General features: G+C 38.9%; 1 protein-coding gene across 1 annotated transcript; it reads left to right on the top strand.

Annotated features, from left to right (window-relative positions):
* The first annotated feature begins 136 nt into the window (after positions 1-136).
* LOC139480308 (dynein light chain Tctex-type 5-B-like) lies at positions 137-10,525 on the top strand. The gene is made up of 3 exons (XM_071263362.1): positions 137-255; positions 9,217-9,430; positions 9,948-10,525. Exons 1-3 carry the CDS (start codon positions 137-139, stop codon positions 10,149-10,151), a joined length of 537 nt encoding a protein of 178 aa, XP_071119463.1. The 3' UTR covers positions 10,152-10,525.
* Positions 10,526-27,886: the final 17,361 nt, after the last annotated feature.

Below are 27,886 nucleotides of genomic sequence, written 5' to 3'. Positions count from 1 at the left end.
AAGAAACTTTATAATGCTTTATTGATTTTGGAATGGGTTCTGTTCCCAGTTGCTTGCACCTATCGTGATGAGGTTATCGATCAGGTTCATATTTCATGTCAAATGTTTTTATTCTGTTTTCCAGAACTAGTTGAGCATGATGTCCGACCGAGACATTGCGAGGGACAAGGCAGCCCGGTTGCTGAAGAAGCAGGGAAGTCTGTCATCACTGGCCAGCAGCGAGGCCACACGCCAACATGGAGCGTACAAAGTGGGGTCAGTAGGATTCATGTCAGGCCATCTTATCAATATTTCAGGGATTAAAAAATGTAAAAATTATTGGCCAATATAATTATGTGGGGTAAAAATGTAAATACCCATTGTTTGTTTGTTTGTTAGTTTGTTGTCGCACTCAGCAATATTCCAGCTATATGACGTCAGTCTGTAAATAATCGTGTCTAGACCAGACAATCCAGTGATTGACATCATGAGCATCGATCCACGCAATTGGGATACGATGACATGCATCAACCAAGCCAGCGAGCCTGACCACCCAATCCTGTTAGGTGTCTCTTATGACAAGCATAGTCGCCTTTTATGGCAAGCATGGGTTACCGAAGGCCTATTCTACACAGGATCTTCACAGGTAAAAAAATACCCATATGTGAAATGTAGAAGGTGTTGCCTTTCGTAGTTTTCACACATTCATATTCCCCTTCTGGAGCTGGGATTGGTCCCTAACACACTACTGCTTGTTGTAACAGGCAACTGTGATTTGGACATCATACCCCTGATGTCTCCACAACAGGGATGTGTTCATAATATCCACCACTGGTTAGGCTGGCCCAGGCTCAATTACTTAGGTCAACGTTGATAGCTAGAACATTGCTGGCCGACAACAACAAACAAACAATCTTCTCATCTTCACACCATCCTGTGAGACTCGGGTCAGAATCTATTTCCAGAAGAGCCTGCTACAATAGAGATTTGATGTCATCATACTTTATTGTGTGGATCGTTGCTCATGATTTCAGTCACTGGTTGCTCTAGTCCAAGCTCAATTATTTACAGGCAACCGGGATATTGCTGGAATATTGATGACAAACACACTAAACAACATCTTAAACTTCATTTTGGATACTGGTAGATAGGTACAATACTTAAACACTGGGAGGTTTTGTAATTTTCGTGGTCAAAACAAAAACTGTAAAATAAATTGTCTTCAAACAAACATGTTTCACTGTGGTCACACTTTCTGAGTTTCCTGGATTTATGCCCTGTCTACGGCACTCCTGAGGCACATGATCGTTGTGCTCAAAGGCCCCCTTTAAGGAAAATTGCTGTTTTCACCATTCATTTATACTCCTTCCAGATTGGCATAATTAAGTCTCCGTAGAATGCCACCCTGTTTACTTACTACACACAGGCATGACTTTCCCCATACAATGAGCCCTGTGTATACAGTGGTGTCAGGAGAGTTTTGACTCTAGGAGTGTTTAACTCTTTGAAGTCAACATGGACTCGACTCGATCTGTTACCTTTAGAATCAAGTTGTGTTTATGTTTGGTGTAGTTAATCAGTTGCCATAGTGATACAGATTTTCACCAGTATTAATGGCAATTTGAAACATGGATATTGAAACCTTTGAAATGTTAACAGAATTTCTGCTGTGTGTGAATTATTTCATGCTTTTGTTTTCATTCTCTTTTTCATTACCAATTTTTGATAACATGGATTGTGCCCAAAATATTTTGAGCCTTGATGACAAATGCCCTGTTCCCCCAAGCGATCTAGGCACTATGAGGATTCCATACTTTAACATTGGCTTATGACAGTCATAGCTCTATGATCACTTTGTGGAACGGGGAACGGGGAACAGAACATGTATCACAGAATCATATTCAGGAGCGTTTAATCTGAGCTTGTAGATTATTAGCTAAGCAGAAATACAAATCTTGAGGGGAGTTGGGATCTTTGATGTTTTCCACCATATTAATCTAATCCTTAAGCCTGAAAGTTTTAACAGGTGGTAATGACAAAGACCCCATGACTTTCTTGTATAATCATGAACACTTAATATATTTTACTAGGCTTGGAATAGTTCCAGATTGATGTGGTTGTTCAATGTGATCAAAGGCAGAATATTTTTTCATTTTTCAGACTGTTGAATACCACAAGACATTTCTCCCCCTGACCACTCAATGTATAATCAATACTGGAGTTAGGATAGCCTTTATATAGTAGTTACGCTATGAATTTGTTTTTTCAAATCTGTGGTTGTTAGTTGAATTAATGAAATTCAATTTCCAATATATTTTTGTGTTTGTAAGAAAATATGGTTAGTAAAATAAGGAAAAGATCTTTAAATTCTCAATTATTTTTGTTTTGGTTTAATAGCCACACACTAATAGTAGTACCAGTGAAGCCAGGAATAGAATATGACCAAGGAATAAGATACAGATGTCATTGAGCATGTACCATTGTTTTAGTGTAATCATAAGTATGAATATCAGGCGTAAAACAATTCTTTAAACTGGATTTGTTTTTTTTTTATTTCACATTCCTGACTTTTGGGGATCCATAAACCATCCATGTGTGAAAACTAAAACTCTTAATTTCTTCAGACATCAACTATAATGCAAGCCAAAAAAGTAGAACATTACAATATTGACAAAGCATCACTTAACTCATTTCTCATAAATCACTGTGTAGGTCATTTGCCTGTAAGAAAGGTCTATTGTCAGCCCATTCTGGTGGTATAAGATGACCATATTTCCCCGTTTGGTGATAAACTGCTCTCCATGACCTTCTTATCAGCTCAAGTGGGTAGAGGGCCAGTAAATAACTTGCTTTGTATTGACCGTTGCAGCTTTGTTTCGTGGGGGCCATTTATCACCTGAAGGGGGCTATTAGTTCGGCCCTGTGTATATGGGGCACGGGCTGTCTGGAGACACAAGTGCAGGAAATAATTATACCTTTAGTGTTGGATATAGCAGGCTGAAATATGTTGGACAATTATGTAGCTGGGTTTTTTCTGTTAGAGCTGATTCATATATTAAAACGATGACCGTGAAGATCTGGGTTTGAAAAGGCCTTCAGCAACCCATGCTTTCTGTAAGAGCCGACTATGCTTGTTGTAAGAGGCGACTAATGGGATCGGGTGGTCAGGCTCCTAGATATATATCATTGTATCCCAATTGCATGGATCAATGGGCATGATGTCAATCACTGGATTGTCTGGTCCAGACTCGATTAGTTACAGACCGCCGTCATATAGCTGGAATATTGGTGAGTGCGGCGTCAAACAACAGACAGACAGACAGACAGTGTTTTATTTATTATGTGTTTTCTCAAATGATTGTCATGATCTTACCCTGAATCAATAGTATCATTGTTGAAGGGTTGACAGTAGTTTCACTTGGAGATAAATACAGTATTTCATCACTAAATACATATTCATTACCAATACACTCATTGTTTTTCATTTTCATCTATCAGGATTGTTCCGTTTGTTTTCTTCCATTGGGATGTTGATGTCATTCACTGTTGTTAAATCAGACATATCCAGTATGGTGTTTCTAATTAGTATCCAATAACAATATGTTTTTAAGGCCACAATAAGTTATTTATTATTTTTTTCCAGGGGGTGCGCATTATACACGAATTATGAGTTTGGATGTTTTTTTCCCCCATGGAAAGACATTACCGTGAGCACGAAACACCGGAAATACCATGTCAACAAATCCATACTGAAGTATGCAAAATAATGATGTAATTACACTGTCTGGCTATAAAAAGTGTTCTTTGTATATCTGGACTTATGTTTGTAACTTACTTCATTAATTTTATTCAAAATTCCTTATGATATTGTTTTTATTAATTTCGGCGAAATCGTGTGTGAAGCGATCGGAAGATCGCACAACTCACTGTTATTAACAGCAACCACGGTCAGAATACCGTATTCATGGTGTCCAGCCAGGTCCTTCTCAGTACCCACCCGACCCGAGTACCCGAGTTACCCGTACCAGCCCTAGGCTGGTGAGTATACTTGATTAACTCCATCAAGGGACAAATCAGACCTAATTGTTATTATCTATTCCTTGTGTTCACTGCGTGAGTTTTTGAGAGTATCAGTATTTGATGACTGAACAAACCATCTTTGTTTCTTCACAATGAGTGCAGACAACTGAACTATGTTGGGACACATAGCAGTTTCATACAGGAAATCATGACTTATACTAGCAACAGATCGATACGACTTCCCTTTTGTGTGTGTGTGTGTCATTTAGGCAGCAGATAATAAATATGAAAAAATATTTTAAAAACAAGATTGGTCACATGCATCGTATCAGCAATGGATCAGGATGCATTGATATCTTCATCTACAGTGTGGCTGACCTGGCAGCCATTTTGAAGATACCAGTGTCTCAGGATAATGCATTTCCTTGCAGTGATTGTGCAAGATAAAAATGACATAGGACATTTACATGATTATCTCTACTTTGAATAGGCCATTAATCTATATTATTACCAGTTGATTATGAAATCTGAAAACATCTATAGAGCATGTTAGATGTCAAAAATCATTGTCCTAAAAATGTCCTTATCTGAAACCCTACCTTAAAATATTGTTTATGGAGCTTTATTCTACAGTTCTGACAAGGAAAAATAAACAGAATAGGGTATCCAATAAGTTTGGCTTCTTACACTTAAACTCTTCTATGTATTGTTCTCTGTCTGAGAATGAGGACGTCATATTCAGTATTCTTGGCCTCTCATTTAGCCTGTTGATAATTAACTTAGATGAGACTGAGACTGATTTCTTGATACAGGATTATATTTTTAATCAACACTTAAAAAAAGACTGTTCTTGATGAGTCAAATTAAATTGAGAAATACAGAGTTAATTGGGTTTGTGTTTTGAAAATCCATGTGTAGACTAATTGTACAGAATTGTGAAGACCTACCATAAATCTCTTGCATCCACACGACTCTGTGAGTGAATGTGTTATTCTTGTCCCTTGGAAAAAACAAACCCTTTCTTACACCATTAAGTTTTACATGGGGCTCCTGCTACCCTTGGCCTGGAGCCTCGCCTTGTAACAGGGATTTCTGAAATGAAAAGATAATTATGACAAAAAGATTTGTTACGACCGTGTGTAGGTTTTATGGCACATAGTGATTCCAACATATCTTCAGTTCATCAATTTATGAACTTTGCAAAATGTATGTAATAGCTATGGGCGATTTCATCTGTGGAATATATATTATATCTGTGGATTATATTGTTATATGTAGAGATCATGGAGTATATGAAGAAAGATAAACCTTGAACATTTAACTGGATTGTCTGGTCCAGACTCTATCATTTACACAGACTTTATCATGCCGTCATATAGCTGGAATATTGCTGAGTGCGGTGTTTAACAACAAACAAACAAACAAACAAATCTAATAACTGCTCATATAGATTTTTGATCAGAAGTCTTATATAATACCATGATTATGTTTTGTATATTTACTAGGAGAATAGCCTTTCCAACAAAGTTGAAATCCATATGAAATTAGCCATGGTATAAATCCACTTCGTAAATCTACCTTTAGCCATTATCGTCAAGTGGTCGATTCATGTCAAGGTTGATTCTTCAATAGGCTTTAGACCAAAGGATCATTATGCATGAAGGAATGGATTTTTTATGGCCTGAAATAGGAAATGAGTTTACTATGAATTAGTATTTGGTAGTTATAGTAGCTGGGAAGTCTACACCAGATCATGACAATGAATGGGTGTTGATCCATCAGATGTACATAGGGAACCCACGTGAAGATCCAGGTTAGAATTGGTCTGCAGCAACACATGCTTGCTGTGCGGAAGAGACTAACGGGTTCAGGTTCAGTGACTCACTTGATGCATGTCATCATATCCAATTAGGTAGATCAGTGCTCTATCCCCCTCTTGTTTGTATGTACATGTGTCAACATCTTCCCGAGGCAAGGGAGTTAACTGACTTTAAAAGTCCAGTTTCCACCCTTGCCGAACTAGGTTTGAATTCCTGGGCTCAACCATAGCGCCACCAGTGGTTATTACCAGTTATGTCCCTTCTAAGCCTCTCATATGGACCAATCAGATTCCACCTCTCGTATCACTTGCATTTGCTTCAAACCAAATAGCGGCACCCAGTAAAAACGATCTGATCGACAGTCAAGATCTATATTGTGATAAAACAAGTCTTACATAGCGAAGTGCATCAAATCATGTGAGCACCTTGATTAAAAACATGAAAAGACTTGGAAAATATCCTTTGACAATGAGTTGGCGGTGCACATGCTTTGCAAATCCTGCAATCGACAGAAATCTGCATGACATTTTACAAACCGGATTTCGATTTCGGTGCTCGATTTTGATTGGACTATGCATAGACTCGTTAGTCCAGCCAAACTGTAACTCCATAATACCAGCCTAGTTCGGCAAGGGAGGAAACTGAACTTTTATAGTCAGTTAACTCACTTGCCTCGGGAAGTGTGTCAACAACTAATGTACTCTCACACTGTGTCATGTTATAATATGACATCACATGCACTGAATGAGTGAGTGAGTATGGTTTTACGCCGTTTTCCAGCAACATCACAGTGGGAGACACCAGAAATTGGCTTCACACATTGTAACCATGTCGGGAATTGAGCCGGGTCCTCGGCGTGACAAGCTAACCCTTTCACCACTAGGCTACCTGACAGCCCCTCACATGCACTGACCCATGTACTGTTCTCAGTAGTAGTAGTGGGATTTTTTATTTCATGATACAAATATCGATCATACTCACACACTAAGTAGAAAGTGTCGATCCTTATCTTAAATGAATTCTTTAATAAATGTTACACCAAACACTAACTACTAGTGTAAATGAGTTGTGAAAACAAAAATATTTTCATCCATTGCGCCATACTTGACACTGCCAACTGTAAATCATTAGTGTGCCTGGTATTTGGCCATCCTGTCTATGAAAAAGATGGCTTACACACCACAGATAGAAGTACATGCAAGTATCGTAATACATATCGGATAGTGAGCAAGGTATCGGGATATTATCGGATCGCACAGTTGGTGTATCATCCCAGCCCTACTCACTGGACATCTGACATGCTTTGATGACGAGGAAAATAACATAGGAACTAGGGCAGGGATGGGTAACTCAGGTACTCGGGTCAGGTGGGTACTGAGTAGAACCCAGGTACAGGACAACACAGTCCCATGGTACTGAGTAGGACCCAGGTACAGGACTACCCAAGCATGTGGTGCAGAGTAGGATCCAGGTACCCACAGACTACCAGAGCCTGTGGTACTAAGAAGGATCCAGGTACCCACAGACTACCAGACCCGTGGTACTAAGTAGGATCCAGGTACCCACAGACTACCCAAGCATGTGGTACTAAGAAGGATCCAGGTACCCACAGACTACCAGACCCGTGGTACTAAGTAGCATCCAGGTACCCACAGACTACCAGAGCCTGTGGTACTAAGTAGCATCCAGGTACCCACAGACTACCCAAGCATGTGGTACTAAGAAGGATCCAGGTACCCACAGACTACCAGACCCGTGGTACTAAGTAGGATCCAGGTACCCACAGACTACCAGACCCGTGGTACTAAGTAGGATCCAGGTACCCACAGACTACCAGACCCGTGGTACTAAGTAGCATCCAGGTACCCACAGACTACCCAAGCATGTGGTACTAAGAAGGATCCAGGTACCCACAGACTACCAGATCCGTGGTACTAAGTAGGATCCATGTACCCACAGACTACCAGACCCGTGGTACTAAGTAGCATCCAGGTACCCACAGACTACCAGACCCGTGGTACTAAGTAGGATCCAGGTACCCACAGACTACCAGACCCGTGGTACTAAGTAGCATCCAGGTACCCACAGACTACCAGAGCCTGTGGTACTAAGTAGCATCCAGGTACCCACAGACTACCAGAGCCTGTGGTACTAAGTAGCATCCAGGTACCCACAGACTACCCAAGCATGTGGTACTAAGAAGGATCCAGGTACCCACAGACTACCAGACCCGTGGTACTAAGTAGCATCCAGGTACCCACAGACTACCCAAGCATGTGGTACTAAGAAGGATCCAGGTACCCACAGACTACCAGACCCGTGGTACTAAGTAAGATCCAGGTACCCACAGACTACCAGACCCGTGGTACTAAGTAGCATCCAGGTACCCACAGACTACCAGAGCCTGTGGTACTAAGTAGCATCCAGGTACCCACAGACTACCAGAGCCTGTGGTACTAAGTAGCATCCAGGTACCCACAGACTACCAGAGCCTGTGGTACTAAGTAGCATCCAGGTACCCACAGACTACCAGACCCGTGGTACTAAGTAGGATCCAGGTACCCACAGACTACCAGAGCCTGTGGTACTAAGTAGCATCCAGGTACCCACAGACTACCAGAGCCTGTGGTACTAAGTAGCATCCAGGTACCCACAGACTACCAGACCCGTGGTACTAAGTAGCATCCAGGTACCCACAGACTACCCAAGCATGTGGTACTAAGTAGCATCCAGGTACCCACAGACTACCAGAGCCTGTGGTACTAAGTAGGATCCAGGTACCCACAGACTACCAGAGCCTGTGGTACTAAGTAGGATCCATGTACCCACAGACTACCAGAGCCTGTGGTACTAAGTAGGATCCATGTACCCACAGACTTCCAGAGCCTGTGGTACTAAGTAGCATCCATGTACCCACAGACTACCCAAGCATGTGGTACAGAGTACGATCCAGGTACCCACAGATTACCCTAACAAGTGGTATTGAGTAGGATCCAGGTACAGGACTATCTAGACCCGTGGTACTGAGTAGGACCTGGGTACCCACAAGACTACCCAGACTCGTGGTACTGAGCAGGACCTGGGTACCCACAAGACTACCCAGACTCGTGGTACTGAGTAGGACCTGGGTACCCACAAGACTACCCAGACTCGGGGTACTGAGTAGGACCTGGGTATCCACAACATTACCCAGACCCGTGGTACTGAGCAGGACCTGAGTACCCACCGGACGGGAACCTGGGTAGTAAATTTGGATTCGTACCAGCCCTAGTTGGAACCAGATGAACCCGTAGGAAGAAATCAAACTTGGAGGCCTGACCTTAACCTATAATAATCATTGTATAAATCTATCTGCATTAATTTCATATGTGTTAAGTATTTTGTGTTTATTTTCCAGTTCCATGAGCACAGTGTCGTTCCTCGATGAGCCTGGTCATGACGAGACGTATCGTGTCCCAGTCAGGTTTGAGAACACATACCAACTTTCCCCCAATAAACGCTTCCCATACTCCAAGGTCCAGAACATTATAAAGGATGTTATGGAGGCATATTTAGCAGAAGAGAGATACGAACCAGAACTCTGCAGACAGATGTCCAAAACTCTCTCCGAGGTAGGCAGCCAGCAGACGGCATTGGTTTTATCCTCAAAAAAAATTCCTTAAATTACATTGTGTTTGTATTATGGTGAGAGGTACAAGATCAACTACCCTTTAGTCGGAGTATATACTTACTCCTTTATAAGTTGTGCTCCTCATGTTAAAGAAGTTGACATCCACAAATTCTCTCTTTTATGTGTATCACTTCTAAATGCCGTTTAAAGACTTAATCAGTGGAATGTCGAGTCCAGACTCGATTATTTACAACCCACCGTCATGTAGCTGGATTATTGCTGAGTGCAGCATTAAACAATAAGGAAACAAATTTCTCATACATTGTTCAATATATGTCTATATTTTGTACCTATGTAGATAGATTTTCATAAGCCTGCATTCGATGATTAAAAGGTTATGTTTACAATGGTTAAGAACAAGGCTTTTATTAAATGTGACATATGCTTTGTGCATTTCACAACTATTCTGTTTGCGATGCTTCATGTCAATCAATCCTGATGTCTATTTCTCTCTTTAGGTGATCAAGGCCAGGGTCAAAGAGTTGATGATCCCTCGCTACAAGATCATCTGCCTCGTCCACATTGGTCAGCTGGGTGGTCAAGACATGCGAGTCAGCAGCCGGTGCTTGTGGGATGCCGGCAGCGACACTTTCTCCACTTCCGAATTCCGCAATCAACATTTATATGCAATAGGCTCTGTGTATGGCGTGTACTATGAATGAGGAGAACTGACATGTATTACCGTTATGAACACTTGTTGATAAGCTATAGGGGGTGTAAATTTCAAGTTGTAAATTGAGTGTTGACAGCTGTGGTATACAGGAGTTATCAACCCCCATGCCATTCCTAACTGTGATAGACCAATATTGTTTGTTCATTGGCCAGTGGCCATGTTTATTGTTTAATTGTTTTACCTATGTGGAGATAATACGGGATCTGATTTTATTCAACTGCTGTTAAGGATAAAAGCATATTTTAAATTTTGAATTCAAGTTGGTTGTAAAGAATATTATTTATACATATTTGCTATCAAATGTATATTTTTAGTATATTTAAAAATGTTAGAATTTTTTACTGGTCCATTGACCCAAGTTGAAGAATGTGCTGACTTTACCAAAATGCCTTTTTAGTATTGTTACCTTATTTCTTGGCAGTTTGAATAAAATTTAAATAAGATTTGAATTAAAGAATTTGTAAAAGAAAGTCTGCCTTCATGTGTGAGGGAGCTTTAATACCAGGATTGTGTAGTACATGTAATGCCTTGTGGTGGATGCAAACAGCTGTTTCATGTGGTATGTTCTATATAACGCACAATGGTATATTATCATGCTTGGTGATCATGAATATAGATGCTACATTAACTCACCTGATTCACTGACTGAAGTAGGTGATAAACTACCCAGATAAATTGTATAGATAATATAGAAACGTAAAAAAACTGATTTTTCCAAGGACTACCAATGCATTTTAAATGAAACATCGGATACCATGCACCAATATTACGTGACAGGTGTACAGTATATCTGGCAAGATTTCTCAGACCCTTAGGGCTTACTTGAATTAAGTAAACGATAAATCTTAAAATTATTTGGACAAGTTACTGGGTAATAAGGCAAATGTTTGTTGGAGAAAAGCTTCACATCTGAAGAGATCCACACTCTTCTCCAACTGCAGTAGAAGTACATGAGACAATTTCGGTCTTCTCTAGGCAGACCACACCATTGACCTCTCTCTATTGGTCGGTTCTGATGTATGATCAAAGGCATAAGATAGACATGTTGTTTTGAAGAAATTGAACCTTCCGTCCTTATTAATGTCATAATAGAGCAAAATTTGGGAACACCTTTTACAATAGTTGCAAACTGGATGAGTATATACCTTCAGCTCTGTCCCATGATTTGCCACTCAATGAGTTGGCTGTATGTCCTATGTTATGTTAAATTTCATTAATTGAGTTGTTTCCCTTAGCCATGCCAGGATCTGCTAGTCATGGGATTTACCTAGATTGTGATCCCTTGTCAACATCACACTTCTGCTCATTGATTTCACCCCAGTAGGTTGTAAAGGGGTGTGGAAGTCTCAAGACTGAAGGTCTGAAGGAATTCATTTGTTTCCTGCATTGAACTTTGGAACTGATCTCAAAGTTAACTCAAGTTTCTTTCTGTTGAAATTTACACATGTAGATTGACTGGTGAAATACGACACTGTCAGTCACGCAGTGAAATGTACATATCAGTGAGCAGGTGTTATCTGTGTGGAGGACACTGCATGCTTTTCTGGCATGTGCATATCATTGTCTGTTGCCACTGTAGCCAGGATACACAGTGATCACATGATCGGCAGAAACTGACATGTTTTGTGTGGGATTTCTGTTTAGGGGTTTCAGGGATAGAATAGTGAGCCATGCATACTAACAATACTGAAATGAGATACCATGTACTTTTACTGTTGACAACTTGCCTTTTTCAATTTCTTGATTTTTCAAAGTAAATATGAAAGTCAATACTCAGGATTGTTTGCAATTTTGTCGTAAGAAGCACATTTTCAAGTTTTTTTCATGTTTGCTAGGCAAATAGAAATTAAATGTACAACTTTAACATTTGAAACTTCCTAATACAGTATCATGTCATTTCAGTGAATATTTTGATCATGTCATCTCTTGGAGGAAAGTGTTCTTATTTTCGTAACCTGTCTTATGTAGCCATATTTGTGAAGTTTGTCCCGATATGGCTATTGTAGAATCAGTGTGATAGTTTAACTCATGTTATGAAGGTATTTCTCCTTCTGTTTATTTTCTAACTTTGGTGTGAAGTTTTAAAGTTGTGTTGAGCTAAAATCAAATACTTCAATAGCTCAGTCATGTACCATGTTACTTAGAGTATTTTTATGGTGGATGATGTTTTTTATATAGTGTGGTCTTTTTCAGATGTTTAAAGGAGACATACTGGCATCCTTGTTTACCCAGTGCATTAAATCACCATTCTAACATGATAAATACCCTTGATCCATTCTCCAACATAGTTTTCGGTCCAGTTCTGATGACTTGATGCTTGTACTAGATTTCCAGTCAAGTTGAACTGTTCTTTCAGGATTGAAACAAGTGGCAGTATCACCTGTTCTCAACTCGACTTTGATATATGACCAGAACGTGTTGGAGCATAATGACTTAACTCCCCAGTCTTGACAATCAGGTGAACGCCTCTGTAGTCTTGTGGATAGAGTGTCTCCCTGTAGAGCAGGTCAATGGTTTGATCCCTGGCCATGTCATACCCAAAGGCGTTAAAGGATGGTGTTAGTTGTTACCCTGTCTGGCACTCGGCATTATGGGGCTAAAACAAGGGCTGGTCAGCTGGGAATCAGTCTGAGTGGGGTATTCATGTTAAACTGTGGCATGGGTTTGTAGTATAAAACCTGCATTAGTATTAACTAGCACAAGCGCACACAATGCTATATAACCGCTATAATGATAACCTCATTTCACCTCTCCTCATTATAATAGTTAATTAATAACTGTCGTGTGATGAGTTTGCAATATCTAAAGGTTGATCTCACGTTCAAGAGGCATTTGGATTATAAGCTCATGGAGCTGTTGATGTCACTTCTGAAATGAAGCTATGGTGGGGAATAGGTCCCGAGTTTGTTTCATATTGGAATTGAGATATGTCATACCAGATGCTCCTCGGAGATAGGCCTTTTTTGCTTGTCAAACTATGTTCGATTTCAGCTCCACAGCCTCTGAAGAAAAACACCATTAACATCCAATTAACATCACAATGCTTCCATCCCAGCGTGTACATTTCAGATATGTCGTAAGTGAAACATACCTGCATTGTTTACTTGTAGGTAGTTACATCACCATCATTGAAATAGAAATGTCATTAATGTATGTACATGTCCATGTTGTTTATGCTTGCTGATGTATATATGTTGATGGCAGCCTTTCCTCTACTGGGACCGCTCCACAGATTAACCTTGGTGTGCGACATGCAATGTACGAGGTGCATCCAGGGGGATTGCCCTGCGTAGGGTGGCCAGGGTTGAAATGTACACCTGCTGACAGTGATGCCTTAATGTCTGGTGTACAGAAGAAATGTACATAGCTTTAGTAGGGTGGTGTGTTATATGCTGTGTGGAGTAGCATGATCAGTTTGATATTCAAGTCATCCCAATAGATTTTCTGTTGTTTTTTTTACTTGTGGCTTGAAGATGAAGTTTAAAGTGTTTGTAGAAGACTGCATCAGAGACCTACATTTATTTTTAAATTGTTTGATGGTTATTGTAGTTGAGCCTTACATGGTCCTTAGTGGCCTAGTGGTTGAAGGCCCCACATTTCACTGTGTGGTCTATTAGACGTGCCAGGATCTCCGGTTGTGTTTTTAGATTCTATATTCACCAGTGATCCGGAAATTATTTTGCCAATTGGACATTTGCATGTTGGTCATGCCAACCTTATATCTTTCAACCTATCGGTATGTAGGTCAGTGTGGCTGTGGTGATTGATGTTGACCGAGTTTTAAAATGTCCGGTTTACACAATTTCAAATCGGACATTTTCACTCACAAGTACAGCGCACAAACCGATTCCTGGATCCCAGATATTCACTCTGATTATGTTGATTCTGCACTTAGGGTTTATATACCGACACCTGATTTAACTGAAATACGGTTCAACCTATACCTGCTATTTCTAAATAGCACAATATTATTGACCATCACTTGCAGTATAGTGATTAGTCATAATGAATAAATATGCACTTGAGGTGACCTAGCAGGAGGTACTATTGATAAGCTCTATGCATCGGTGGAATGCCTGCTTACTGGATATGCTATTGCATAATGTTCCAAACGTTTAGATAGTATGTGTGAGTGCTGTAAACAAACACGGCTGAAATCAGCACTATGTAACAAACAGGGCTGTTTACTCAGGCATTGTATTCATACGCAGTTCCTAACATTACTTTGCTAATATGAATGATGTTTTAAGAAAACAATTGTATTATTTCTCTTACTATAGCGGAATGCTTATTATGTTGAATACGGTATATGTAATATACTCCCAATGTTAATTTTTGTGACATTTTGATACAGAAACTCGCTCATAATTTCTGAATAACACACCTGATCAATTTGTAAGTAGTTATTTTCAGATAATATTGTGCTCCAAGTACACTTTACAGACTGCTAATCAGATGTAGCTGACCTTGAAACATGATGTAATACATGTGATGTAAAAGTTGTCACAAACTTTCTTTGCCTAAAGGGGCGGTGGGGTAGTCTAGTGGTTAAAGCGTTTGCTTGTCACGCCGTAGACCCGGGTTTGATTCCCCACATGAATACAATGTGTGAAGCCCATTTTTGGTGTCCCCCTGCCGTGATATATGCTGGAATGTTGCTAAAAGCAATGTTGCTGAAATTAATGTAAGTGATCAGAAAATTAAAAAATAATCAATTCAGACATGTCCAAATTGATTTTATTGGTGAAGGTAAAAACACGAATCAAAAACACCACTGACTCCGAAGAGAATATGATATGAATGTAATTTTCTTTAACTTTTAATTAAATCAACCATTTCAACAAATAAGCTTATGTTGTCTTGTATTTTTTCCACCTATGAAATTGCCAGACCCATAAATTTTCAAACATCAATTTCTTCTTTCTGGATTTTTTAATATGTTACATCCATAATCCAACTAATACTAAATAAATGGCTTTAGAATAAGTGAACTACCATCATTTGCCTTAGCATATTTACATGAGGAGAACTTGATTAATAATAAAAGGGACTTTATCAATCTGGACATTGTATCTCCATTAACACCAGTTGGATTAATGAGGTCTTGATTAAAAGGGTTCAGTTTTATGAGGCTTTTCTTCATGTAAACATGGTAAAGAGTAAAGTTATAATGTTCATGTCTGAAATGTGATGTCATGGCTCGATACAATCCTGTTAAAATAGCCATGCATGTTTTTACATAGTGAAACAGGCTTCTTACTTTCGGTGACTGTTAGCAATAAAATGTCACTCAGATATTCATAATGATGGGAAACAGTTGATGAATTGAATATACTTTGAATGTTTGCAATATGAAGAGATTTCATTTATCATGTTTTTGTTTTTTTCTGAATTTATAGCAATCCTCACATGTGAACGTTTTGTTTCTCACCACCCATTTTGTGTTGCACATATATTTACAGTGTTAGAGTCATCACCCTTGTTAGATGTACCATGTTAAGTTGAATTTTACATGTTATTGAACTTAGATATGTATGCTTTAATCAGAGTAAAATATTTTTGAAAGTCATTTTCAGATATCTCTGGCAAAGTACCATCCTCGATTGTCCAGGGTATGATGTCACCATTCTATTCTGATAAATACCCTGGACCCTTTCGACACCATAGTTTCATTTTGAGCCTGTTTCATATGGCATGACACTAAAAATAGACATCCATTCAATCTCCTATTAGAGAAATTCTGTTCTGAGTCAGTGGAGGGATCAATGGCTGTAGTGATATCACCAAAACAGAGCTATGATGATAAATGACCCCAGAGTAAATATTATAATAGAATGGAGATATTATACTTTGGATAATCGAGGATGGCGGAGTATCAACAGACAATCAGTTGTGAAATATTTTGTTTACATATTTTAGTGTCTTAATTTTGATACATTTGTATCCAGCTGGGGTAAAACCTTTCATTTCTCCTGTCTCAGCCATTGGTTGACCTCTGTCCACACGAGTAGATGGAACTGGGGATCAGGGTAATTTGCATCTTCCTGAGGCAAGAGAGTAAACCCACTGTAAAAGTCCAGTTTCCACCCTTGCCGAACTAAGCTGGAATTCCTGGGCTCGATCGTAGCGCCACCAGTGGCTATTACCAGTTATGTCCCTTCTATGCCGCTCCTATGGACCAATCAGATTCCACCTCTCGTATCACTTGCATTTGCTTCAAACCAAATGGCGACGCTCAGTCAAAACGATCTGATCGACAATCAAGATCTATATTGTGATAAAACGCGTCTCACATAGCGAAGTGCATCAAATCACGTGAGCACCTTGATTAAAAACATGAAAAGATTTGGAAAATGTATGTTGACAACGAGTTGGCGGCGCAGATGATTTGCAAATCCTGCAATCGACAGAAATGTGCATGAACCAGATGTTGATTTCGTTGCGCGATTGTGATTCGACTATGCATATTCTCGTTAGTCCTGCCAAAACGTAACACCATAATACCAGCCAAGCTCGGCAAGGGTGGAAACTGGACTTTTATATGGGAGATGGGAGATGGGTAAATTGTAACCTGCGATTGTTGTGTCAAGAATATACACAGGGTTTTAATTGCATATTTTGATTCTAACCATCAAGTAAAATTACAATATTAACATAATCATATTATGTTATGTTTTTACAGCAGACCAATTTTATGTTTTTGTACAGATTTCTCGCTCAGGTGCAAATTATTAAGAAACACAGTAATTTCATAAATAAACTCCTAAATATATAATTTCATAAATAAAGTTATAAGTAACATACAAACTTTAAGATGATCAGTGTTAGAATATTTTTCAGTAAAATATCATTTTTACTTTTAACTCTTGCACAAACCCTAAAACAAGAAATGGGTGTAGTCTTATATTGTGGTTTCTGCTGTGAAACATCTTTATATTTAATGGTGTTTTTATCATTTTAATAGCTGGTGCTGTATGAACTTTCAGTACACAGTGACATTATGTATGTTCTTTCCGTGTACCTAGTGGAGTCGGTCGAAACATCAGCTTTCTTGGGGAATGTTTCATGCACAGCAGTCATATTTATGTTCTTTGAACCGGAACAGTTTTATTTCTTTTCATCTTCAAATATCTCTGACGGTGAGAAGTAACTTGCTTTGCCTCAGCCTACATTCACCTCAAGGAGTGACATATTAGGCTGGCTTTGTGTCTACTTCATGTACCGGAGATAGCTACTGTCAAAGCAGCAGTAGAGTGGAACTGCACCCCACCCTCTATAGTCTACAGTATACAAACCATTGGTGTTCTGTGAAGCAACAAACCGACCTCCGTCAACGCCCATAGCAGTTAATGACATGTATGTTGTAACAGTAGAGGACATTCTGCCTATTTGATAACATTTTTATTTCATGTCATTGAAGTGTGCTGAGATCATGGAATTATGGCCTTACTTCCAGTTTTAGCTCAGTCTTATGTTCAAGTGGTTGGATTTGTCGCAATTTGCTATTCAGAGTTGTGTTCCTTTGTTGCCCCAGGATATGCTGATCATGTTTTTGAATTTGACGTTAATATAGCCACTGATCTGTAAGCATCTCTGCTCATGGATTTCACCAAAGTCATAAAGGTCTATGACCTGCCTCACTTTCGGCTTCCCTCACACATTAAGCTGATGTGACTGAAATAATATTCATAGTGTCTTCAAACCAAAAGAATAGGTCTCCAGCAACCTAAACTTGTAATAGGCGGCTGAATAGGGTCAGACTTGGTGACTTCGTCAAATGGGTTTCTTTGTACCCCAACCACATGGGATGTTGCTCATAATATCAATCACTGGTTTGTCTGGCCCCGACTCAATTTTCAGCTGTATCATACAGCTGGAACATTGTGTTTCTGAGTGAGGCATTTAACAACAAACACTTTTTTGTTCATTGTGCAACATCATATTCATGTGTGTTCTTGTATATTTTGTTTACTAAACTTACAGACTTGAGAAAGGGAATAATATCAATATAATAACGGTAACGCTATTTTTCAGGGCATTATCATTGCAGAAACCCAAGGTCTGCCATTAACTGCCCAACGAAGGAGGGCAGTTGAAAAGACCTAGGGCTTCTGCAAGTGATAATGCCCTGAAAATAGCGTTACTGTTATTGTAGCTAAAATGGATGGAATTTGTTATCAAATAAAAAGAAACAACAATATCGGTTTTGAAACATTTACTGCAATCAACACGAATGTCAGTGACCCACTTTTACAAATATGGAAACATCATAGAACAAACTAGATGATGTCACTATTGAACGTGACGTCACCTATCCCTATCCTATGACATCACCTAACAACGGGCGTGATACTGGCCCGTTGTCAAGCAATATGAGGGCATTATCAAGTTACAGTGGCCCGCTCATTTCTGATAACATGCGGGCGGTTTAATGATAATTCTATCCATTTTAGCTATAATAAGAAATACATGTGTATTGTACCTCAGGCTGATGCTAGTCATTCATGCACTCAAGAAAACCCCAGATCTGAATCTAAAAGACTGTTAAAATAAACGATTAGCTTAGATGCTAAAGTTGTTTTTAAAAAATCTATTTACATGTGACAAGTGTGAATATATTATAGTACTTAATCGGAAAATATGTTTTAATGCAGGCTTTAAATTATGATGATAATGATACAAATTCTGTTCATCATTCTGTTCAAATGGTTTAATCTGTTTAAAGACATGTATGCATTACAATCAGCAGAAGAGTCCATGTTGGGTTCATCGAGTTTGTTATTTGCTTTATTAAAATCTTGGTCAGGAGGTGATTTTGTTGCTAAATATTGTCTTAAGAACCTTATGCAGTCACAGCGAAAGAAACAATCACTTCCCTAGCTTGACTACAATCATTGTGATGCAGATTTTATTGCTCCTGTGTTTACTTTTATGTGATCAATGATCATTTCCCTAGCTTGACTACAATCATTGTGATGAAGATTTTATTGCTCCTGTGTTTACTTTTATGTGATCAATGATCATTTCCCTAGCTTGACTACAATCATTGTGATGAAGATTTTGTAGCTCCTGTGTTTACTGTTGGCTGTTAATGTGATCCATGTTCAGTGTATAGACTGAATGTATATCATCACTGCCTGTGTCGGAGTTACTCAGCAATGTCATACATATATGTTGTTTCTGTTTCTTTTGGACACTTTTTATAGCAATATTTATCCCGATACACCATGTCAGATTATATAACTTGCAATTAAGCTGTATCATATTCTTCCATATTCAGTTATGATAACTCAGTTATCGCAACATTTTGGCCCCTGTTCCACAAGTCACAAAGGTCATCATGGGTCTTGATGTTAGGACAATATAAGATGCTTTGTCTCCTTTGTTTTGGATTATCCAAGTTATTTATGATGATAAATAAATACAGTAATTGCAAACATCTCAGTTCAACATGAGCCATGTGATCTGAGATGAAAGTGACATTCAGTCAATAGTATTAATGAACAGTTTCTTGAAACAGGGCCCATATTCACAAAGCATCTTGTCGTGGTAGACTGATGTAAGTCAGTGTTAAGTATGAGCATTACAGTTGTCTTAACTCGAAGGATGCTTTTGAAACGGGATCAGGCCCAGAATAGTATGTTTAATACAAACTGAACTGTATGGATTTTATATTCAATGACTAGAAGTGTATTTTTGTGATGTCTTGACAAGAACCTACTTCTTGTCTATGATGAACTGCTGATTAATGTTAACTCCCCATCATGTGAGCGTTTCCCAGACATGTTCACATCCAGAATGTTGTACCTTCAAAACCGATGACATCCTTGTCAAGTATTGTACATGTGGGGTGATTGTTGAACCAGTAAATATAGCAATATAACTTGTGGTCGTCTATTTGTGAGAGGAGACACCAGTATCTGTGATTTTTGCCTTGTGAATTAACACCATTGACCATACAGTATCTTTTTTCATAGATAAAAATATTAATATTTTTTACACTAATGGATTATACTTTATATTTGTTTTAAGAACTGTGTTATAAAATGTGGGAATAAATCAGAACTACCAGAATTGTGCCTCTTTGTTTTCCTTCTTGGGGATAGAAAAGGTCTGACGTGCTTATGGATGTTGCTAAGATGCAGATCAGATGGTTGAGACATGCGACCTGGCTGATTGCGTGACATTGTACATGGATGTTGCTAAGATACGGATCAGATGCGACGTGGCTGATTGCATGACATAGTACATGGATGTTGCTAAGATACGGATCAGATGGTTGAGACATGCGACGTGGCTGATTGGGTGACATTGTACATGGATGTTGCTATGATGCAGATCAGATGGTTGAGACATGCGACATGGCTGATTGGGTGACATTGTACATGGATGTTGCTAAGATACGGATCAGATGGTTGAGACATGCGACCTGGCTGATTGGGTGACATTGTACATGGATGTTGCTAAGATGCGGATCAGATGGTTGAGACATGCGACGTGGCTGATTGGGTGACATTGTACATGGATGTTGCTAAGATGTGGATCAGATGGTTGAGACATGCGACCTGGCTGATTGCATGACATTGTACATGGATGTTGCTAAGATGCGGATCAGATGGTTGAGACATGCGACCTGGCTGATTGCATGACATTGTACATGGATGTTGCTAAGATGCAGATCAGATGGTTGAGACATGCGACCTGGCTGATTGGGTGACATTGTACATGGATGTTGCTATGATGCAGATCAGATGGTTGAGACATGCGACGTGGCTGATTGGGTGACATTGTACATGGATGTTGCTAAGATGCAATCAGATGGTTGAGACATGCGACCTGGCTGATTGCGTGACATTGTACATGGATGTTGCTAAGATGGGGATCAGATGGTTGAGACATGCGACCTGGCTGATTGCATGACATTGTACATGGATGTTGCCAAGATGACGATCAGATGGTTGAGACATGCGACGTGGCTGATTGCATGACATTGTACATGGATGTTGCCAAGATGCGGATCAGATGGTTGAGACATGCGACGTGGCTGATTGCATGACATTGTACATGGATGTTGCTAAGATGCAATCAGATGGTTGAGACATGCGACGTGGCTGATTGTGTGACATTGTACATGGATGTTGCCAAGATGCGGATCAGATGGTTGAGACATGCGACGTGGCTGATTGCATGACATTGTACATGGATGTTGCCAAGATGCGGATCAGATGGTTGAGACATGCAACGTGGCTGATTGCATGATATTGTACATGGATGTTGCTAAGATACGGATCAGATGGTTGAGACATGCGACGTGGCTGATTGCATGACATTGTACATGGATGTTGCTAAGATGCAATCAGATGGTTGAGACATGCGACGTGGCTGATTGGGTGACATTGTACATGGATGTTGCTAAGATACGGATCAGATGGTTGAGACATGCGACGTGGCTGATTGCATGACATGGATGTTGCTAAGATGCAATCAGATGGTTGAGATATGCGACCTGGCTGATTGCGTGACATTGTACATGGATGTTGCTAAGATGGGGATCAGATGGTTGAGACATGCGACGTGGCTGATTGCATGACATTGTACATGGATGTTGCCAAGATGCGGATCAGATGGTTGAGACATACGACGTGGCTGATTGGGTGACATTGTACATGGATGTTGCTAAGATACGGATCAGATGGTTGAGACATGCGACGTGGCTGATTGGGTGACATTGTACATGGATGTTGCTAAGATCCAATCATATGGTTGAGACATGCAACCATTGTTTCAACAGACCGCCTCCACAGTCTATGGTAGAGCGTCCACACTCAGAGCGGTAGGTCCGGGGTCCTTACTCCAGCCGCATCATACCAAAAGATGGTCCTTGTTGTTACCCTGTCTGGCGCTCGGCATTAAGGAGCTAAAACAAGGACTGGTTGGCTCGCAGTCAGTATACTGTGTCTGAGTGGGGTATTCATTTTAAACTGTGGCATGGTATCTCAGTGTGCTAGCACTATAAAATCAGACTAGTACAAGCAAATACACACATGTACACATGCTATATAAGTGCAATAATCTTCTATGCGACGTAAAATCCCATCGTTTCATCAGGTTATTTCTTCCAAACTACCCTGTATGTGTATGTGCACACGATTTTATTTAGATGAGAGGCTAACACCTCGAATGTTGAAATCCATATCAATCTTGAGGGTGTGGCTAACGTGTACATAACAGCCATGCAGGACACTATCTATCCACTGTTCAGCCTTGTGTCCCTTAGATTGGCCAGAAACCTACGATCATCGTTAGGAATCTGAGAAAGAAAACCTGACTCACATGTGGCATTCCCGGGGGATCTTGAAGCCTCAAAATACAGCTCGGATAGTCATGCTGCTGGAAATGATAATGATGCTGACTGTGTCATCTTTCATGGAGGATGTGGATTGTTCATCACATTGTTGACCACAGCTTCGTCTGGTTCAGAATCATCACTAAGCAGTATTAGAGCACTATTGTACAAATCAGTACAGCCTAAAACATGATTTATTCACTCACACCCGTGAAGATCCAGGTTAGAATAGATCTTCAGCTTGTCGTAAGAGGCGACTAATGGGATCAGGTGGTCCGGCTCACTGACATGGTTGATACATGTTATCATAGATCCACATGATGTCAATCACTAGATTGTCTGGTTCAGACTCTATAGCTGGAATATTGCTGAGTGCATCATTCAACAACAACCACTCACTACATCCCACTCATGGCTTGTGTTTCAGTATGGATTCCTTTTGTAAAAAGGAACTGTACTCACATCATCCTTAGCCTTAGGTATGTGCCTCAAAAGCGTGGCTGGACAGTTACCTCCCTTTGACCATCAGATAAGCTTAATTCACCACAATCAAGTAACGAAGTAAGGAGTCTGGGATCTCTGTAGGATGGACAGAGAAACAAATTGGGTGTGACTCCCTACAGAGCTGAAATTGTGGTCCTCGTGTTTGGCTGCCATTCAGGGATCATAAGGAAATGTATTTCAGCGGTCCGGAGATCCAGACTGTTCGTCTTCTCACTGATAAAAACAACACAAGGAAAGGAATTCACCTTTGATTTCCTTCACATCGGATGATCAATCTGCATTTATAGAACACTGATCTGGCATGTCTACACACAACACAACAGGATGTAAACATAGAAATGTGTAGTAAAAATGTGGTCCTGCAAAATGTAGAAATCTACACCCATTTCCATATAAAACCATTTCCTTTCATCCATATTCCTTAAATTCTGATCACTCTTCAGATATGATTTCAGATAAAACAAAAAATCTGTAAGCAAATGGGAAGATTGTGTTCTCTAAAGTTTCACCCTAAATTCTAAATGTTTTGTCCCTTCTCTGTTGCATTAATAAAGTCTAAATCCTAAATAGTCAATCTCAACAAGTACCGAACAACAAAGGTGGGGGAGGTCTTATTTTTAAAGGGAGACAACACTCAATGTTTCATTTTTAAATAATTTACCGGCTTTCCAGTTTGAGAAACAAAAATAACAAATATTACCTAAGATGTTTCAAGGGATTAGAGACATGCCCAACAGATGAAACAATATCTTTATGATGAATACAATCATCAGTCAACTGACTACTGTGTCATCTGTGGTATGTACTATGAAGATTAGGAATGACACATTATACAGACTTCAGCAGTTACATAGCATGAACGGTACCAGTTCCCAAATCATCTCAGAGTTGGACAGAGAGGAGAAGTACATGTTACTCTGCATCAGCAAATTCCGGAAGTTTAGGATGAAGTTGAACACTGAATCTGACGTCCCTTTATCATAAGTATGGAAATACAATGTTGCCTCTGGGAATGATGGTTATCATTGAGTTGTTCAATTTGAAATACTACCAACACATATATCTTACACATCACTCAGAATCCTCATAGAATTACACATGACTTAGGCCCCAACCACTTAACAAGTTCAATATTCTGTTCTGGGTCATTACTTCAAGACATACAATTTCTTTCCTGAAAGAAACCAAAGATTTTTTTTAAAAATGAAGACATCCAGCATATCCAATGAAAAAATTGTTTTTGTTTTTAAAAAAAGGTCAAAATGCTTTCTTTCAGCTTTTCTGGAACAAATTAATTAAAAAAAAGTCTCAGGTCTCCCTCCTATAGATTATCAACTTGTCGGCCCCATGTCAAGAGGATCACATTGTATTCATAAGTGAATAGAGTCACTATCTGACTTTATCAGCTATTCCTGACCAACAAAACAACTGTTTCCCTGGAAACTGATTCTAATATCATGCAACATGGTGATCATCAGTAGTAGGAAGTTGATTAAATCATGTACAAATGTAACAGATACTGTTACAAGTAGGTGATCAAATATGGTACTAATAAACTATCCGTCTCTGTCAACAACATAAACACTTCAACAGGTTTTGTTCACAAAGTTGACTGAAATCAAATCAAATTGAATTTAAACGTAACACACATTTCCACATATCAGAAGCCATTAAGATATCATCAAACATACACGGTCAAATAAATCATTTCATATTAACAAACATGAATAAATGTATATGTGTTTCTCTACATTGATAGTCATTTACTTGAAATAAGGAATTGGTATCAAATAAATTACTAGGATTGTTTGCAGGTGTTTTCATACAAGTAACTAGCATTTGCAAACAGGTCATGGAAAATAATATGCTACACTAAACAAAGCAAAATATTCAGAAATAAACAACATTCATGCTTCAAAATTCCAAGCAACAATTCTCAATATTTAAGTATGAAAATGATAATCAATTCACGATATACTGATATAGCTTTCTTATTTAACAAACATTCCTATCAACAATACTATGTAAATAATTGGTCCCTTGTCAATTTCATCTTGGATGATGCACATTTCACTTTAAGTATATTTCAGTTATATAACCTTATAATGTTACCATCTATGATCTCAAGCCAGCAACAGTCATTCAATAATCTAACCAGCATTGATCTTACTTCAAGTACTGGTAATTTTGGTAATCATTCCAACAACATTCCTTCTCAAGCATTCACTAACATGTTGTAGGTCCACAGTTGTTTGCCAAACCCAGGTAAACAATGATATACCTACGCAGATACATAGATATAGATATATATACACCAAAACACCACACGTATCCAATGCACCAAGTTTTGTATTGCACATTTGTGTTAAGTACTGTGCATCACCAAGACACAACTAATTGTACACTTAAACCCTTATATTATTTCAGATAATTGACAATGGTTGTCATGGTATATTTGGTCTTATATCCTGTGAATGACACATCACAGGCAACAATAGACATGTGCGTCACTTGATTAATGTGCATCATTTTCATGCTCGCATTATCTAAAGTCCTGCTTGAAAAAACTACTGTAGCATTTCAGAGATAGGCCCATCTTCAAGCACTGGCCCACTGGCATGGGTATGAATTTGAAACAAACAAAAAAAAACCTTTCCTTATTTTCATAAATGACATTGAGAAAAATGTAATTAATTTTGTATGATGGGAATGCCAATGTTCTTTGTAGGCCATGTGCACCAAACAAACACTTTACTTAAGACATAAAATTTGCTCTACCCCAATATGTAGTGTAATAAAGTATAGTTTTGCCCTGAACTATTATAGTTAAAGCATGATGATGCTTGAATTTATGAAAGTTCACAGCTGTTGCATGGACACAGTGGTTTGAGTATGCTTGGGATAAGCCTGCGGCATGAGAGACAGTTCACATCATCTTGCCATATTTCTTCCAAGGTAATAAAATCAAATTGAAAACTATCTCACTGAAGATTGATGTGGATGAGCCCACTTGATTGCCAGGAATGAAAGAACAGTGCTATGATGTCAGTCAATTATGACATAACTCAAAAGTGTACTTTCACACAGGATAAAGTACAGTTGGCACCTTTGACCTTTTAGCAAAGCATCTTTGAATGAATGTTAAACAGATTGTCCTTCTATTATGGATGGTTTCCACTGAATATGTGAGTATTTGCTACAGAAACCTTTTTACTTTCAATCATTCTGCCAACCATAATGCTGTTTTCTAGCCAGAATCATGAGAAGCAGAAAACAGCCTGGAGAGTCACAGAGGTCTTGCTACGGATTGCGGTTACCAATGACAACTCCCAACTGATAAGTACTCATCACATGGTGTGCAGGAATCATCCAATCTCATGACATCATAATATCCTATTGTGTTATTCTACTGTCACTCACTATTTCTAGTTTACATGAATGACAACATTTTTTACAAGAGTTCTCTGAACACAGGAAAATCAAATGGCAATCAAATATAAAAAACACAACAAACAAAATAAAACTCACACTGCATCTTGATTTGTTTCTACTCATTGATGGTTTTGCTGCCAACAGTCCACAACATGACTAACACAGAACTCCAATCATGACGGTTCTACATGGAGGTTGTACACACAATTTCATAGATATGTACAACTGTTATGTCAGCGACTGATTAATGGAAACATCACCATGATGACAGTAAATATACACATCGAAAAGAATTAAGCATTGCTCAACATATATTTCCCCAAATATAACTCATTTTTTTAAAACTGTATCCTTTATCAATTTTATGATGAAATACACTTAGTTTAGTTTACATGACAAAGAAATACAGAAACTGAAATTGATTAACGTATTCGACATAATAAGCGCCCAGGGCGCTCTCAAAATTAGAAATAGGGGGCTCTTATCATTTTATTATATCATTATTATTTTGGTGGAAAAAAACAGAGTTGAAAGATCATAAATTTGTGGTTTATGCTGACAGCCTGAAATGATACAAACGAAAAAGGTGCATATAACACACAAGTGCGTATAATACACAAAGGGGTGATAATTGGGATTGTTCAATAGCCAATATATTAGCAAATATTGCTGTGGGCGCTTATTAGAGTGGAGTGCTTATTACGTCGAATACAGTATCTTATGACATGTTTTCTACCTGATCTGTGGGAATAGTTATTTCAATATCCTTTGGAGGTCTTCCTCCACTTTTTTGCATCATATGACATGACCCAGCACTTGCTATCATCCAGAGGAAGAGTGTGTACCACTGCCCAAGGGATGGCATCTTAGGCATTCATCAACATGATATCAAGGTCATATGAATATATTTCTAAAAGATCCACAGAAGTTTAGGATACACGAAAATACTAAAGAATTGTGCCTATGTTTTTTCCAGGTGTATACAAGCATGAGTCTATAGCTAACAGTAAGCCACAAATTACTGACTGACACTTGATTGCAGTATTTCCAAGTGGATGATGTTATTATATACATTTTCACAACAGTGATCGGTGGACAAGAGACAGGTCAGGATGTAGTAATGGCCAACATGCAAACCACAGCCTTCTTATCTACTGATGTTACAACACGCTGTGCATATTATAATCTGGCTTGTCATTTAGCATGACCAAAAACATTTCCATTTTGTGATGAAAAATTGAAAATTTGACATTATTCCTCATATATTTCTCATCTGGAAAATAGTCATGACTAAAAAATGAGTTTTGAGAATTTATGAAAAAAAAATGACAACCAATTAATTACAGCTTGACTTTATAATAACTGCAGAGCATGAAGATCTTGGTAAGGAAATGGGCTTATCTACCATAAACATCAGTTATAGCTTGATGAAAAAATACATA

The sequence above is a fragment of the Haliotis cracherodii genome, unplaced genomic scaffold (genome assembly GCF_022045235.1).
Source record: "Haliotis cracherodii isolate W230 unplaced genomic scaffold, xgHalCrac1.p SCAF_4, whole genome shotgun sequence".
Lineage (NCBI taxonomy): Eukaryota > Metazoa > Mollusca > Gastropoda > Lepetellida > Haliotidae > Haliotis > Haliotis cracherodii.
The sequence above is the reverse complement of the archived record's forward strand: the minus strand, read 5'-3'. Positions and strand labels throughout refer to the sequence as shown.

Bases quoted from the DNA above. Each gene is read 5' to 3' on its own strand.
- LOC139480308 (XM_071263362.1), top strand. From the start codon at position 137: ATGATGTCCGACCGAGACATTGCGAGGGACAAGGCAGCCCGGTTGCTG. The intron at 256-9,216 runs GTCAGTAGGATT...TTTATTTTCCAG, and splicing joins CATGGAGCGTACAAAGTGGG to TTCCATGAGCACAGTGTCGT. The intron at 9,431-9,947 runs GTAGGCAGCCAG...TTCTCTCTTTAG, and splicing joins TGTCCAAAACTCTCTCCGAG to GTGATCAAGGCCAGGGTCAA.